Source organism: Eptatretus burgeri, chromosome 9, assembly GCF_056783735.1.
Source record: "Eptatretus burgeri isolate ZD-2024b chromosome 9, Ebu_testis_v1, whole genome shotgun sequence".
NCBI classification, from domain to species: domain Eukaryota; kingdom Metazoa; phylum Chordata; class Myxini; order Myxiniformes; family Myxinidae; genus Eptatretus; species Eptatretus burgeri.
This window is the reverse complement of record NC_140969.1, coordinates 93,979,179-93,996,621: the sequence shown is the minus strand read 5'-3', so window position 1 is coordinate 93,996,621 and position 17,443 is coordinate 93,979,179. Positions and strand designations below refer to the sequence as shown.

General features: G+C 41.7%; 2 protein-coding genes and 1 long non-coding RNA gene across 6 annotated transcripts; all 3 read left to right on the top strand.

Moving 5' to 3' along the window:
- The first annotated feature begins 301 nt into the window (after positions 1-301).
- Positions 302-1,568, top strand: LOC147020646 (uncharacterized). The gene is made up of 3 exons (XM_085896720.1): positions 302-552; positions 891-1,045; positions 1,241-1,568. The coding sequence occupies exons 1-3, from the start codon at positions 349-351 to the stop codon at positions 1,536-1,538; spliced, it is 657 nt and encodes a 218-aa protein (XP_085752846.1). The 5' UTR covers positions 302-348; the 3' UTR covers positions 1,539-1,568.
- A 130-nt stretch (positions 1,569-1,698) lies between these two features.
- Positions 1,699-4,170, top strand: LOC147020645 (uncharacterized). 3 transcript variants are annotated; one of them, XR_015062101.1, is made up of 4 exons: positions 1,699-2,135; positions 2,536-2,605; positions 3,596-3,918; positions 4,009-4,170. It is a non-coding gene; the product is annotated as an uncharacterized LOC147020645 (long non-coding RNA). The 3 variants fall into 3 exon arrangements; XR_015062100.1 differs by having other exon boundaries at positions 2,708-3,918; XR_015062102.1 differs by having other exon boundaries at positions 2,536-3,918.
- Positions 4,171-11,492: 7,322 nt separating this feature from the next.
- Positions 11,493-16,145, top strand: LOC147020644 (uncharacterized). Of its 2 annotated transcripts, none has more exons than XM_085896181.1 (5): positions 11,493-12,975; positions 13,313-13,467; positions 13,663-14,559; positions 14,959-15,028; positions 16,018-16,145. In XM_085896181.1, the coding sequence occupies exons 1-3, from the start codon at positions 12,772-12,774 to the stop codon at positions 13,958-13,960; spliced, it is 657 nt and encodes a 218-aa protein (XP_085752307.1). In that variant the 5' UTR covers positions 11,493-12,771; the 3' UTR covers positions 13,961-14,559; positions 14,959-15,028; positions 16,018-16,145. The 2 variants fall into 2 exon arrangements, with proteins under 2 accessions (XP_085752307.1, XP_085752308.1); XM_085896182.1 differs by having other exon boundaries at positions 15,131-16,145.
- The last annotated feature ends 1,298 nt before the right edge of the window (positions 16,146-17,443 follow it).

Below are 17,443 nucleotides of genomic sequence, written 5' to 3'. Positions count from 1 at the left end.
GTTTTCTTTTTAGTCTGTTTTATGGCAATGTCCTTCAAATGGTTCTGTTTATGTCTATATTAAAGTTTTATAGTTACAATCATCTTTTTAATCAATGAGTCATTGTATAAGAATGATGGAGCACATACAGATAGAATGAGTGATTAATTTATATTGTAAGTACAGTACTGCACAATAAAACCGCATATTAAGAGTTTAAGAACGAATGCTTCACTGTGAAGGGATAAAACGACTTTCAGGCCACCCTGTACACAAATATTACATACCATTATATAATTACATATTATACATGGGATGACGACACAATGAAAACTGAAATGAGTTTGTTTAGTGACGAACGCGGTTACCATGACAACAATGCTTGCAGCGTCACAAAGACCATCGTCGGGATGCATTGTGTGTTTACATTTAGACCATTCCGCCGCATTCGCTGCTACGATGTGGACGTACCTTGTTGTGCTCTTGAGTTTTTTCGAAGAATTTCAAGAAGATATGTTTCCGGCACACCTGCAAGTGCGTCCTGGAGTGTGGACGATAAGGAAGTCTTACCAGGTAAATGGGAAACGTAGAGAAAGACCATCGCTGATTGATAGAGGGTAAAGGGTTAAAGATCCCATTGATTGGTATGAAAATGAAGTTATAGGAAGGGAGCAGATTGTGATATTAATTAAATAATGACGGTTTGATGACGGTGTGAACTTACATCTCGTTACAAGGAAACCACACCTGTTCTGGAATGCTCGATCGAATTGGTGGGGCCTGGGGTCAGAACGTCAGGTTTCAACTTCAGTTTGAAAGGATCCCATTTACGGATTGTGATGAAGGATATTGATTCCTGTTTTCATTGAAATCACATTAATTTATTAAACTTGTTATTTCCGTGTCCACAGATCTTTGGGGAAGGTTCTGTTGTCGGCCCGATGGACGTTGGAGACCTCATGTCGCTGTGGGAGAGATTTGAACATGCTGTCGGGATCATCTCCATGGTGACACTTATCATCAACTTGCTTTGGGCGATATACTTATGGAGGAACAAACGGCTTCGGTAAACCTCTTCACAAGTCTTCATTTTATGATTGATCTTCAGATTAAGAACGGCAAACTATGATCCCGATGGACCTCTCGACTGATGAATATGTTGTTATTGGAGTTTGTATACCTGGTGGTACTCTGATACATTTGCACGATGCAGAGAAATGTTCTCTCAAACGAAGTTCTGGTGATTCTTGTGTGTTCACAGAAAGGACAAGAAAGTGGATGGAGAAGATGAGGCTGATGGGGAGGATGAGGATGTGGAAGATCATGATGACGACGATGACGAATGTGACTGTGAGGATGGAGACGACGAATGTGATTGTGACGATGACGATGACGGATGTGACTGTGACGACAATGACGGATGTGATTGTGACGATGACGATGACGAATGTGTTTGTTCCGATGACGATGACACATGTGATTGTGACGATGACGATGACGGATGTCATTGTGAGGATGGAGACAACGAATGTGATTGGTCCGATGATGATTCTCATTGAGGACAAGGGACACCAGGTTCGCAAGGGAGAAGGGGGGAGGCTTTATTTTGTGTTGTCCAACTTCCAGGAGTTTGATTTCATTTTCGTGATAGTTTTTCCAAGTAGTTTTCGATTCGATAAGGTTACTAGCACAGTGTGCCCACCCTCTGGGTGGGTAGAGTTTGCACATCACCTGCTGAAAAGAGAAGTCTGTGTTGCAAAAAGACTATTTTGATGTTTGATTGGTTTGTGTTTAAAGGGTTCTAAAGGGGTTGAAGCAGTTCAAAGGGTGTAAAGGTTGTACAGGATAGAAATGGGTCTATGGGGTCTCAACGGGTCTAAATGATCTGCGGGTATATATGTCGAAGGGGTTAAAGGATTTACGGGAGTATAAAGGGTCATACGGGGTCTGAAGGTCTTAAGTGTCAACAGGGTCGAAATGAGCAACAGCAACAACAGAAGCAGCATGGTGTTGATGGGCTGCAGGAATAGCAGAGCCTTCATTGTGATCACAGGCTGCAACAGCAACAGAAACAACATGTTACTGAAGGGCTGGACCAGCAACAACAGAAGCAGCACGGTGTTGAGGGGTCATACTACATGCAGGACCTTCAACAGGTGAGCACTCTTCAATACTTTACGGCAGTTGGGGTGACCACATTCGGTGCAAACACAGCAAACCCCAAGATCGTGTTGTGAAGCTGAAATACATTTTGCCACTTGTTCTTTTATCGACATTGCGGTTTATACTTCCTTCTTTGAAGAAGAATGTTCTTAATTGTGGAGATAATTGTAATTATTATTTTGGTGGGAAGGTAACTTATTGACATGGTCATCGCCACGCAGGATAAATCACAAGAAGTTTAACTCCCCTCGATTGGATTATTCATCTTTTCCTTGTTACCTGTTCCATCAGTGCATTACTTTCTGTGCCCTTTCCTGAACAAGTTATCAAACTGATGAAGACATCAGTGTGTTTAATGTTTTATGTTTTTCTTGTTTTTTTTTTTTTCCAAAGGCCCCTCCAGAAGAGGTGCTCGTTAACTCCCCTCCACCCTCTCGAATGAAACCATCCTACCCGTTGGAATGTAAGTTGCCAAAATTCTTGCTTTACATTACAAATGATTTCAAACTTTGTATAAACTAAATGTTCTTCACCCCTATCATGTCCCATTCTGTCTGTGTCTCAGAAGCGTTGGGAACAAACGAATGTTTTGCTGCACTCTCAGCCAGACAAGCACCAAACAGATCATCCAATTGGTGAAAGTCTGGCACGAGTGTTAATGTAACCGTATACAAGTCGGTGTGTACAACTGGATGATCATTAAAATTAACGAGATGACCCATGATGATCATTGGGTTCCCATTGTGACAGCGGTTGATGAAAAAATCATTTCAAGAAAAATAAAAGATAGCTCCATCGAACTATACCGCTGAGGTTGTTTGTATTGATCAAATTCTCCGGAAGAGTACTTGACTGAATCGGGAATTGATTTGTTATTTTTTTTGTTGCCCGATTTGAACGAAACTTGATACTGCACACCGCAGGAGAATGGTGAGTAAGGTGGCCCTAAAATTTTTGCGCTATCTTGTACCGTTTTGGCTGTATTTCGGGAACATACATATATAAATATATGTAAACATACAAGATGACAGTTTCAGTAATATATAGATTAAATCGATGAATGTTGGTCGTTAAATCGAAGCAGGTCGGATGTCACGTGGCAATTTTCCAGCTTCTTCCTCACTTCATCTGCCGTGACCAAGGCGAGAGGATTCTCGCCGAAACGTCTCCTTCACCAACGAGTAGGAAGTCCAGCTTTTTTCAATGATAAACTTTCACTGTATTCAAATTAATTGTTTGAAAAACTTTAATTTAAACACAGTGGGACTTTGTGATGAAGAAAATCAAGATGTGAAATTGAAGGCAAAAGAAAAGGAAAATTGAACTGAGATGCAGAAAGCAATGGAGAGAGTACAGTGTTTCCAGGATTGTGTCGGAAGGCATGATAATGATGAAGATTATGATGACGGTGATGTTGAGTGGTTTTCACTTCCTTTTGCTGATATGTTTGCAGAGACCCACAAAACGAGTTCCACCTTGACCCAGCATATGAGTTCTACCTTAATGACCCACAAAACGAGTTCTACCTTGATGACCCACAAAACGAGTTCTACCTTGATGACCCACAAAACGAGTTCCACCTTGATGACCCACAAAACGAGTTCCACCTTGATGACCCACAAAATTCGGGAAAATTAGGAAAAGAGTTTTGCCTTGATGGCTCAAAATGTGAGACCTACCTTTGGAGACTCGAAAAGTGGTTTCTATCTTGGAGACCTTTGGAGTTCCCAACCTACCTATCCTTGTCGTTCTTGGTTGGATGGTGCTTGATGAGTGGTAAGTTCAGGTGATTAATAATTATTAATGAAATTATATATTATTTAATTCGATATTTGACATGTAATGTATTTATTTATTCTTTTTCAGCAATATCAAGAGAGTGCTGGGAAGACCTGAGATTTCTTGAGACAAATTTACAATATATCTCCTCCTTTCCACTTCTTCAAACTTGAAAGAACTGAAACTTCATTCTTAAGACAGAACCGGAAGAAAAGAAAATTAAAAAAAACTTTGAGTTGAAAGACCGCATTGACCGTGTACTGTTATTGAACGACTTGAAAAAAATTATTAAACTTTAAAAAAAGAATCATTCGTTGAGTTGTTTAAAAAAAATTGTGCAAAAATGATTTATGATCTTGGGATTAGAGTTGGGTTTGGGGTGTCAAGGTTAGGTTTGGGATTGGGTTTGGGGTGTGAGGATTAGGATTTGGGTTTCAATGTTAGGGTTAGTGTTGGGTTTGGGGTGTTCGGGCTTGGGTTTGGGTTGTTAGGGTTTAGGTTAGGGGTGTTAGGGTTTGGGTTTTAATATGAGGGTTCGGGTTGGGTTTGGGGTGTTAGTGTTTGGGTTTGGGCTGTTAGGGTTTGGGTTTGGGGTGTTATGGTTTGGGTTTGGGTTGTTAGGGTTTGGGTTTGGGGTGTTAGGGTTTGGGTTTTAATATGAGGGTTAGGGTTGGGTTTGGGGTGTTAGTGTTTGGGTTTGGGCTGTTAGGGTTTGGGTTTGGGGTGTTAGGGTTTGGGTTTGGGTTGTTAGGGTTTGGGTTTGGGGTGTTAGGGTTTGGGTTTTAATATGAGGGTTAGGGATGGGTTTGAGGTGTTCGTGTTTGGGTTTGGGCTGTTAGGGTTTGGGTTTCGATGTAAGGTGAGGGATGGGCTTCATTTTCTTATTTTATTGTGAGTTTTGTCTTTTGTAATTCCTGTGAATAATATAAAGCTAAAATCTCTTCTCCTTTAAAACATATCGACAGAGGTCTGCAAAAGTATTCACCCGCAACCAATACTTCCACATTTAAAAGGATTACGAATAATGCAGAAACAATTTTTCCAAATGAACTTTTGTATTCATAACTGAAAATATCAAACTAAATACTGTTATGAGTCCATCGGTCAATGTAAAAAAATTAAATCTTGTCATATTTTTGTATATAATCTTGGCAAATGCATTTACATTCCTCTAAATAGTATTTAGGACATAAAAAAAAACATGTTGCCAGTTTTTCTATTTGGTCCCGGGGTGATTTCTGAGCAAAAGTATGAAAAAAAATTTTAGTTGCCGTAAAAATATTTTTAAATTTTTGGGGAGCCAGACTTTTGGCAAATGCATTTAAATGCATTTCAATTCATCCAAATTATCTAGTAAAATACGAAAACAAATATTGCCAATTTTTGTTTAGGTATTTTGTGCCCTCAGAGTCAAAATATGGTTAGATTGTTTAAAAATTTAATAATACAAAATACTACACTAATTCTACGAACAACTGATATTTTATGATTTTAGGTAACATACTGGGCTGCAGTCGTGGATCTAGGAAATTTCAAGGGGGGGGGGAGTCGGGCCCGACTCACGAGTGCCGAAGGCACGAAGTCCGTGAGGGAGGGCTGCGGGTCCTCCCCCAGAAAATTTTGAAAAATAGGCACCCAGAAATTCGTTTCTGCGGCTTGCTTGAAGCTCAGCAGAATGTCGAGCAAAGCTGGAGTGTATATGTGAGAAAATTTGGCATTTTTTTGGTCTGTGGGGGGCCCTGTGGGGGGGGTCGTGCTTTGGTCAAACCCAAAGACTCGACTCAAGTTCTGTCTCACAGGCCCTGAGCTGGCACGCCTCTCTGCAGAGACCGAAAGACTGGCTGCAGTATCCAACAGTGTTATAGTACATCAACACCACTGCCTCTCCCAGACCAAAGTTCGTCGCCAGGAACGAGCTATTGCACAGCTGAATACGGTGCCAGCACAATGCAACATCTTCATGGGGTCCAGTACTGAGCCTGATCCCCAGGCCATGACCGGCCGCATGTTCAAGCTCCTATCAAAGGAGATACTACCCAACTATGCCAAAGAGAGCATCCTGTCAACAGAGCAGGTTGGCATGGGTACCTATCTGAGATTCGTTAAAGAACGTCTGACTGGCAATGAAAACCTATGGTCCAAGATGACAAAGGTCAAACTGCTGTCTTGGAGTGCATCTGCAAAAGAGATCAAACTGAATGCTGGCTCCGAAGCTGATACTGAACGCAACATCATCACTCTTTGCCAGGATGCTGGTGATTGCGCAGTCATCAAGAGAGGACATTGATTTGGAAGCAGTGATTGGCACTCACGAGTTTGCATACACAAACCAGGTGTTGATGAAACCAGATGGATCGATCCACCCAACAACTGACAAAAGCACAGTAATCCACCTGCTGGACCGAAGAGAAGGGGTGCCGTCTCATAGTTGATGGAATGGCAGTCTTGCAGGAGTTGATGGCGGTCAAGAACTTCAATAACTGCAGTGACCTTGGCACATCATATGTCAAGATCATCGACTCAAAAGCTCGAGACTATGACCAAGTGAAGGTTATCTTTGATAACTATACCAAAGTATCTTCACTGAAGGAAGGCACAAGAGAACGGCGCAGAGGCAAGTCAAAGGAAATCCGATCCTACATAGTACAAGATTCTACTTGCATCAGAGACAAAGGTACTTTTCTCGCAAGCAACGACCCAAAGGATTCACTCACTCTGTACCTGGCTCAAAAACTCATCGACATGAGTACTGCTGGGAACCTGGTGACCGTGACATGCAGTGGTGTCGTGACAAACTCCGACTGCCCTGTCTCTACAGGTGTGAGCACACATGAAGAGGCAGACACTCTCATGATTCTACATGCGGTGGAAGTTGCAGAAACAGGACTCAGAGTCCACCTCTACTCCCAAGACGCTGATGTCCTCCTCCTGGCTCTTCGCAGGGTGCCACAACTGGGCATCGAACCAGCAGTAATCATGGGCACCAATGAGCGCCGTCACAAAGTCATGCTGAAACCAATCTGTGACCAACTTGGTCCAGTTAAAGCATCTGCTTTAATCAACTGGCACGCACTGACCGGTGCAATACAACTGGACACATACAAGGAAAGGGCAAAAAGGGATGCTTCACAGAATTCCTTCCATCAAGCCCCATGGTACTTGCTGCACTGGCTGGGCTTGGAGAAGGAGCAGAACCGTCCGCTGAAGTGGTCAAGTGCTGTGAAGAGTTGTTGTGCGCACTATTCTGTCCTAGACGACTCCACATCACCCAGGTGAAGGACCTCAGGTGGCACCTCTTCAAACTACTGAAGCCTGAACAAGGAGTGGACAAACTACCACCTACCCATGGTGCTTGGTTGGAGCATATCAGGCGAGCACATGTACAGGTGAGTGTTTGGTCACAGGACCTGGTCCTAGACCCAGTCATCCCCAACCCTCTGGAGCTTGGATGGCAGCAGCAAGATGGTCGACTGGTGCCAGTGCTGACCGAGGAAGAACCATCTCCAGATGCAGTTTTGCAGATGACGCGATGCAGCTGTGCATCCACAGACAGGACATGCTCAGGAAGGTGCTCTTGCAGACACCACAATCTTGTCTGCACCGAACTCTGCCACTGCGCGGGAGATGAGGACAAATGTCACAACACACAACCCACTGTAATTGGACAAGATGAGGAAGAGGAGTAACGTAAGGAGCAAGGACTCAGGTGTAAATATATGTGGTTTGAAGTGGGACACATTGGTTCACAATAGGAGTGACTGATGTTTGCAAAATTCTTAAGGCGACACTTTGTCCATTGGAAATTCACATGTTCATCTTTTTGAGACTCCATGTGCTGGTACTTGTCGTGAAGAATTATACATTATTAGCATTTAACTGCACAATATTCACACACAGGGACTCATGACGATATGGAAACACACTCTCAGAGTGGATTGGATCATCCTGATCATTTTAAGGGGTCACACGGTATACTTACTAAAGAAACTAAATTTTTGGTCAAATATTATCGCATTTTTCACACCAAAGTTTATTTTGTACCAAAAATGACCCTGGGACCACACAGACAAACTGGCAACAACATTTTTTTCTGATCAGTGATGTATTTAGATGGAATTAAACACAGTTGCCAAGATTCTACATGAAAATTTGTTTTTTTTTTTACATTGACCGACGGACTATGTAGCTGAAGGAGGTTACATGTCAGGAATACCTGCAAAAAACATGCACAAAGCAAAATTCACTGGTTCCGAAAACATTCACCCCTTACATCAGTACTTGGTGGAAACACCTTTTACAGCAATGACTGCTATGAGTGTTTTTGTGTCGGTCTCCACCAGCTTTGCACAGTGAGCTGGTGACATCTTTGGCCATTCTTCAAGTGAAAATTGCTCTCGTTCTGCCAAGTTTGATGGGGATCGTCGATGGACTGCAATCTTCAAGTCTTGCCATTAATGTTCAATCGGGTTCAAGTCAGGACTTTGCCTGGGCCACTCAAGAACATTCATTTTTTTCTTATTCAACCACTCCAGTGTGGCTTTATCTGTGTGCTTCAGATCATTATCCTGCTGAAATGTGAATCTCATACCCAGTTTCAGATTCATGGCTGACTCAAGCAGGTTTTCATCGAGGATTCTCCTGTACTTTGCACCGTCCATTGTTCCTTCTGTCTTGACAAGCTTGCCAGTCCCTGATGATTAAAAGCAACCCCATAGCATGATGCTGCCCCAACCATGCTGGACAGTAGGGATGGTGTTAACTGTGTCATGTGAAGTGTTCGTCTTGCGCAAAGATGTACTGCTTTGAATTTAGACCAAAATTTTCAATTTATGTCTCGTCTGACCATGAAACCTTTCTCCACATGCCTACAGTATCATTAAGATGCTTTTTCGCAAACTCCATAAGAGCTTTTAGATGCATCTTTTTCAATCATGGCTACTTTATTATCACCTGTCCATAGAGGCCAGTCTTGTGAAGGGAACGAGATGTTGTTAATTGATGAACACTGACTCCCATCTCGGATATAGATCCTTGCCGATCTTTCAAAGTCATTGTTGGATTTACAGTGACATCACGAACCAGTTTCCTGCTTTCCCAGCTGCTGAGTTCGGATGGGCGACCTGATATGGGTGGACTCTGAGTAGTATGATACGTCTTTCACTTCTTAATGATGGAGTTCACTGTACTCAGAGGGATAATGAGTGACTGAAATCTTCATATAACCCTCTCCTGAACAGTGCTTCTCCACCACTTTATGTCTGACTTATTTGGAAAGCTCCTTGGTCGTCACGCTTGCCTTGTTGGCAGACAAAGTGAGTTGCACCTTAAAACTCCTTAGATAAGTTAGGGAGATTCAGTGACCTGAAATTTATATCCTCTTCAAATTTCAACCCAATCGAATGTAAATTGCGCATTTTAGTAATCTCACCTCAGTTGTTGACCTTTGACGTATGTTGATCTTTTGACCTCAAAAACAATACGCTTCTTCCTTATGACAAACTCTACCATGTAGTGAAGTTTCGTGAAGATCGGTTAAAAATTGTGACCTGTAGGCGACAAACAAACAGACAAGCCGGGAGGCGGCGATGGGTCGCCGAGCATGGAAACTATAAGATATTGAGCAAAATGGATGTCATACAGCGGATAGGGAATCACCTTAAGATTATGCATATCAAATCTCATCCAGTTCCATCTACTGATAACTACTCGGTATCCATTTGAATGAAAAGTACCGAAAATGCGGTTTGAAATCGGAAATCTCCAAAGTTCGATGGGGTGCTGTGGGTGAACAAATATCTAAATCGAAAATCCGGCTCGATTGTTTGTGCACAATGTATTCCAGACGATTAGTGTGAATTTTCATAACCATCCGACCATAACCCTAGGAGGAGTAGCATTTGGCGCGAAGGCACCTCCAGCTCTCGCATATTATCGATTTTTGCACTAATTGACCTTTGACCCCTGACCTAAGCGAAATCGGTCAATATGTCCTGAAGCATAGTTGTAGTACTCATTGAGTACCATGAACCTGCAAAGTTTCATTCGTATCGATGCACTCACCTGGTCGCTCGGGGGCCTTCAAATTTCGCCAAATTTGGCGAATACCCTAATTGTAGGGGGCGCTGCGAATAAAGTATTCCATATATCGCAAAAAACGGAATAAGTTTGATAGAGCATCACCAGTAGATCATTCATGCCAAATTTCATAACCCTACGTGGGAAAATGGCTTTCGGAATTGATTTTGCGTGAACGGTACTGATTTTGAAGGTTTTTCGGTTGTTGCTAGGGGACCAAAGCGTCCCTAGCAACCATCACAATTTCCAAAGCACTAGGTCATAAGATGTACCTACCACCCGAGTTTGGTCAAAATCCGCCCACGTTTACTACCAATTATGCTGATGACAAACGAACAAACATCCAAATAAACAAACAGACAGAATTACTGACAATAAGGGTCACCTATTTCGGCGATCTAACAGAATAACAAAATCGACTAACCAATATACTTGAAAAATCTTCGATTTTGCGAGTAACGAGAAAAAGTCGTGCAGAGCACGATACTTGCAAAATCCACCCCCTCCTCTCCAAAGGTGCCCGTGGATACATGACATTGTCAATTTCATTAAGATTAAAATTCACATTCTTAATCAAAGTTCAGGTCAATGAGATGAAAACTGATGATTTTTCAGACTGAAATTGATGATTTTAGAAGTTTGACCTTTGACCTTTTGACCTCAAAAATAGTTGGTTTCCAAATTCAGCGATGAAATTTGCAAATCTTGTTCAAATTTCAAGTCAATCATATGAAAATTTACGATTTTTCAAACAAATTGATGATTTTAAAAGTTTGACTTTGAGTTGAGCTTTGACCTTTGGTCCACAAAAATAGTTGGTTTTCTAATTCAGTGACGCAGGCTTATGCAAATCTTGTTCCAATTTCAAGTCAATCGGATGAAAAATGACGATTTCAAAAATTTAACCTCAAGATGATCTTTGACCTCAAAATCAATAGGCTTCTCCATTGAGTCTACCTCTGCAACTTGGTAAAGTTTGTGAGCTGTAGGTCACACCTGTAGGCGAGCGTGACCGTGACTTAGAATTGCGCAAAACCTCTATTGTGCAAAATACTTGCAAAATCCATAAAACAAATTTGACCTCAAAAATAATTGGTGGTTGAATTCATTGACCAAATATGCAACTCCTCTTCAATCTTCAAGTGAATCAGATGAAAATTGACAATTTTAGAAATTCGGTCTATGTTGTCCTTTTGGCTCATGGTGACCTCGAAAATAAATAATTGGTGGTTGAATTCATTGACCAAATAAGCAAATCCTCTTCAATTTTCAAGTGAATCAGATGAAAATTGACAATTTTAGAAATTCCGTGTGTGTGTGTGTGTGTGTGTGTGTGTGTGTGTGTGTGTGTGTGTGTGTGTGTGTGTGTGTGTGTGTGTGTGTGTGTGTGTGTGTGTGTGTGTGTGTGTGTGTGTGTGTGTGTGTGTGTGTGTGTGTGTTTTTTGTTCATAAGGCATAACTCTGTCTCTGTCTCTGTCTCTGGACATATCCGGACGGTGGTTATGTCTGGAAGGTGTTTGTCTCCGGACTTCTCTGAGCGGTGTTTGTCTCCGGCCAGCTTGGCTCCAGACGCGTCCCGGCGGTAATTAATGCTCCACCGCACATCTGCCTTCCCTTCCTCTCTCCTCACACTGTCTTTCCTTCCACCACCCTTCCTCGCTCCCCCTTCCAACTATCTCCTCGCTCTCCCTCTCTTTCACCCCTCTCTCCCTCTTCCCTCTTCTTTTTCTCCCTCCCCTCTTTGGTATTCCAATCATTAAAGTGACGGGTGGTATTTGCTTGTACTCCAATATAGCGGAAACCCAAATCAAAACATTAAAGCTCGATTCCTAAACACAACCCTAATGCCGACCAAACCCCGTTAATTTCCCCATCCACACCCTTTTGAGGTCTTTAAAAAAGTAAAGCACAAAGCTTTTCGGTGTGCTCTCTTCAGGTGAAATTCACACAAAGTGAATGAGGTAAAGAAGAAAAACAGTCCACTAGACACCGATCAACAAGGTCAATTCCAATTGGATGTTCTCCACTGATGTGTCATCAACTCCCAACGGTCTCGGTGGGAGGAGCCTGTTCAGTGTTCAGCTCTCCAATTGGAGGTTGCAGAGTTTGAGGCGGAGCCCCAAAGGTTGTTGTAGAATCCTCTTCATCAACATCTGTGATCGTGAGATGAGTTCGCATTCCTCTTTTTTTGCACAAATAAGCAAAGCGAGTGGAAAAACTCTTTTTGCCGACAAAACATCGGATCCATGGAATAGATAAATGTTGCTTCAAGTATTCGGAGATGTGTTATACTTCGTCCTCATCTCAATATCTTGAATGCATCTCATCTCAATATCTCAAATAGGTGTCTAGTGGACTGTTTTTCTTCTTTACCTCATTCACTTTGTGTGAATTTCACCTGGAGAGAGCACAACGGCAATGTTTGTGGTTTTCTTTTTAGTCTGTTTTATGGCAATGTCCTTCAAATGGTTCTGTTTATGTCTATATTAAAGTTTTATAGTTACAATCATCTTTTTAATCAATGAGTCATTGTATCAGAATGATGGAGCACATACAGATAGAATGAGTGATTAATTTATATTGCAAGTACAGTACTGCACAATAAAACCGCATATTAAGAGTTTAAGAACGAATGCTTCACTGTGAAGGGATAAAACGACTTTCAGGCCACCCTGTACACAAATATTACATACCATTATATAATTACATATTATACATGGGATGACGACACAATGAAAACTGAAATGAGTTTGTTTAGTGACGAACGCGGTTACCATGACAACAATGCTTGCAGCGTCACAAAGACCATCGTCGGGATGCATTGTGTGTTTACATTTAGACCATTCCGCCGCATTCGCTGCTACGATGTGGACGTACCTTGTTGTGCTCTTGAGTTTTTTCGAAGAATTTCAAGAAGATATGTTTCCGGCACACCTGCAAGTGCGTCCTGGAGTGTGGACGATAAGGAAGTCTTACCAGGTAAATGGGAAACGTAGAGAAAGACCATCGCTGATTGATAGAGGGTAAAGGGTTAAAGATCCCATTGATTGGTATGAAAATGAAGTTATAGGAAGGGAGCAGATTGTGATATTAATTAAATAATGACGGTTTGATGACGGTGTGAATTTACATCTCGTTACAAGGAAACCACACCTGTTCTGGAATGCTCGATCGAATTGGTGGGCCTTGGGTCAGAACGTCAGGTTTCAACTTCAGTTTGAAAGGATCCCATTTACGGATTGTGATGAAGGATATTGATTCCTGTTTTCATTGAAATCACATTAATTTATTAAACTTGTTATTTCCGTGTCCACAGATCTTTGGGGAAGGTTCTGTTGTCGGCCCGATGGACGTTGGAGACCTCATGTCGCTGTGGGAGAGATTTGAACATGCTGTCGGGATCATCTCCATGGTGACACTTATCATCAACTTGCTTTGGGCGATATACTTATGGAGGAACAAACGGCTTCGGTAAACCTCTTCACAAGTCTTCATTTTATGATTGATCTTCAGATTAAGAACGGCAAACTATGATCCCGATGGACCTCTCGACTGATGAATATGTTGTTATTGGAGTTTGTATACCTGGTGGTACTCTGATACATTTGCACGATGCAGAGAAATGTTCTCTCAAACGAAGTTCTGGTGATTCTTGTGTGTTCACAGAAAGGACAAGAAAGTGGATGGAGAAGATGAGGCTGATGGGGAGGATGAGGATGTGGAAGATCATGATGACGACGATGACGAATGTGACTGTGAGGATGGAGACGACGAATGTGATTGTGACGATGACGATGACGGATGTGACTGTGACGACAATGACGGATGTGATTGTGACGATGACGATGACGAATGTGTTTGTTCCGATGACGATGACACATGTGATTGTGACGATGACGATGACGGATGTCATTGTGAGGATGGAGACGACGAATGTGATTGGTCCGATGACGATTCTCATTGAGGACAAGGGACACCAGGTTCGCAAGGGAGAAGGGGGGGGAGGCTTTATTTTGTGTTGTCCAACTTCCAGGAGTTTGATTTCATTTTCGTGATAGTTTTTCCAAGTAGTTTTCGATTAGATAAGGTTACTAGCACAGTGTGCCCACCCTCTGGGTGGGTAGAGTTTGCACATCACCTGCTGAAAAGAGAAGTCTGTGTTGTAAAAAGACTATTTTGATGTTTGATTGGTTTGTGTTTAAAGGGTTCTAAAGGGGTTGAAGCAGTTCAAAGGGTGTAAAGGTTGTACAGGATAGAAATGGGTCTATGGGGTCTCAACGGGTCTAAATGATCTGCGGGTATATATGTCGAAGGGGTTAAAGGATTTACGGGAGTATAAAGGGTCATACGGGGTCTGAAGGTCTTAAGTGTCAACAGGGTCGAAATGAGCAACAGCAACAACAGAAGCAGCACGGTGTTGAGGGGCTGCAGGAATAGCAGAGCCTTCATTGTGATCACAGGCTGCAACAGCAACAGAAACAACATGTTACTGAAGGGCTGGACCAGCAACAACAGAAGCAGCACGGTGTTGAGGGGTCATACTACATGCAGGACCTTCAACAGGTGAGCACTCTTCAATACTTTACGGCAGTTGGGGTGACCACACTGGGTGCAAACACAGCAAACCCCAAGATCGTGTTGCGAAGCTGAAATACATTTTGCCACTTGTTCTTTTTTCGACATTGCGGTTTATACTTCCTTCTTTGAAGAAGAATGTTCTTAATTGTGGAGATAATTGTAATTATTATTTTGGTGGGAAGGTAACTTATTGACATGGTCATCGCCACGCAGGATAAATCACAAGAAGTTTAACTCCCCTCGATTGGATTATTCATCTTTTCGTTGTTACCTGTTCCATCAGTGCATTACTTTCTGTGCCCTTTCCTGAACAAGTTATCAAACTGATGAAGATATCAGTGTGTTTAATGTTTTATGTTTTTCTTGTTTTTTTTTTTTCCAAAGGCCCCTCCAGAAGAGGTGCTCGTTAACTCCCCTCCACCCTCTCGAATGAAACCATCCTACCCGTTGGAATGTAAGTTGCCAAAATTCTTGCTTTACATTACAAATGATTTCAAACTTTGCATAAACTAAATGTTCTTCACCCCTATCATGTCCCATTCTGTCTGTGTCTCAGAAGCGTTGGGAACAAACGAATGTTTTGCTGCACTTTCAGCCAGACAAGCACCAAACAGATCATCCAATTGGTGAAAGTCTGGCACGAGTGTTAATGTAACCGTATACAAGTCGGTGTGTACAACTGGATGATCATTAAAATTAACGAGATGACCCATGATGATCATTGGGTTCCCATTGTGACAGCGGTTGATGAAAAAATCATTTCAAGAAAAATAAAAGATAGCTCCATCGAACTATACCGCTGAGGTTGTTTGTATTGATCAAATTCTCCGGAAGAGTACTTGACTGAATCGGGAATTGTATTGTTATTTTTTTTGTTGCCCGATTTGAACGAAACTTGATACTGCACACCGCAGGAGAATGGTGAGTAAGGTGGCCCTAAAATTTTTGCGCTATCTTGTACCGTTTTGGCTGTATTTCGGGAACATACATATATAAATATATGTAAACATACAAGATGAGAGTTTCAGTAATATATAGATTAAATCGATGAATGTTCGTCGTTAAATCGAAGCAGGTCGGATGTCACGTGGCAATTTTCCAGCTTCTTCCTCACTTCATCTGCCGTGACCAAGGCGAGTGGATTCTCGCCGAAACGTCTCCTTCACCAACGAGTAGGAAGTCCAGCTTTTTCAATGATAAACTTTCACTGTATTCAAATTAATTGTTTGAAAAACTTTAATTAAAACCCAGTGGGACTTTGTGATGAAGAAAATCAAGATGTGAAATTGAAGGCAAAAGAAAAGGAAAATTGAACTGAGATGCAGAAAGCAATGGAGAGAGTACAGTGTTTCCAGGATTGTGTCGGAAGGCATGATAATGATGAAGATTATGATGACGGTGATGTTGAGTGGTTTTCACTTCCTTTTGCTGATATGTTTGCAGAGACCCACAAAACGAGTTCCACCTTGACCCAGCATATGAGTTCTACCTTAATGAACCACAAAACGAGTTCTACCTTGATGACCCACAAAACGAGTTCTACCTTGATGACCCACAAAACGAGTTCCACCTTGATGACCCACAAAACGAGTTCCACCTTGATGACCCACAAAACGAGTTCTACCTTGATGACCCACAAAATTCGGGAAAATGAGGAAAAGAGTTTTGCCTTGATGGCTCAAAATTTGAGACCTCCCTTTGGAGACTCGAAAAGTGGTTTCTATCTTGGAGACCTTTGGAGTTCCCAACCTACCTATCCTTGTCGTTCTTGGTTGGATGGTGCTTGATGAGTGGTAAGTTCAGGTAATTAATAATTATTAATGAAATTATATATTACTTAATTCGATATTTGACATGTAATGTATTTTTTTTTTTTCAGCAATATCAAGAGAGTGCTGGGAAGACCTGAGATTTCTTGAGACAAATTTACAATATATCTCCTCCTTTCCACTTCTTCAAACTTGAAAGAACTGAAACTTCATTCTTAAGACAGAACCGGAAGAAAAGAAAATTAAAAAAAAACTTTGACTTGAAAGACTGTATTGACCGTGTACTGTTATTGAACGACTTGAAAAAAAATTATTAAACTTTAAAAAAAGAATCATTCGTTGAGTTGTTTAAAAAAAAATTGTGCAAAAATGATTTATGATCTTGGGATTAGAGTTGGGTTTGGGGTGTAAAGGTTAGGGTTGGGATTGGGTTTGGGGTGTGAGGATTAGGGTTTGGGTTTTAATGTTAGGGTTAGTGTTGGGTTTGGGGTGTTCAGGCTTGGGTTTGGGTTGTTAGGGTTTAGGTTTGGGGTGTTAGGGTTTGGGTTTTAATATGAGGGTTCGGGTTGGGTTTGGGGTGTTAGTGTTTGGGTTTGGGCTGTTAGGGTTTGGGTTTGGGGTGTTATGGTTTGGGTTTGGGTTGTTAGGGTTTGGGTTTGGGGTGTTAGGGTTTGGGTTTTAATATGAGGGTTAGGGTTGGGTTTGGGGTGTTAGTGTTTGGGTTTGGGCTGTTAGGGTTTGGGTTTGGGGTGTTATGGTTTGGGTTTGGGTTGTTAGGGTTTGGGTTTGGGGTGTTAGGGTTTGGGTTTTAATATGAGGGTTAGGGATGGGTTTGAGGTGTTCGTGTTTGGGTTTGGGCTGTTAGGGTTTGGGTTTCGATGTAAGGTGAGGGATGGGCTTCATTTTCTTATTTTATTGTGAGTTTTGTCTTTTGTAATTCCTGTGAATAATATAAAGCTAAAATCTCTTCTCCTTTAAAACATATCGACAGAGGTCTGCAAAAGTATTCACCCGCTACCAATACTTCCACATTTAAAAGGATTACGAATAATGCAGAAACAATTTTTCCAAATGAACTTTTGTATTCATAACTGAAAATA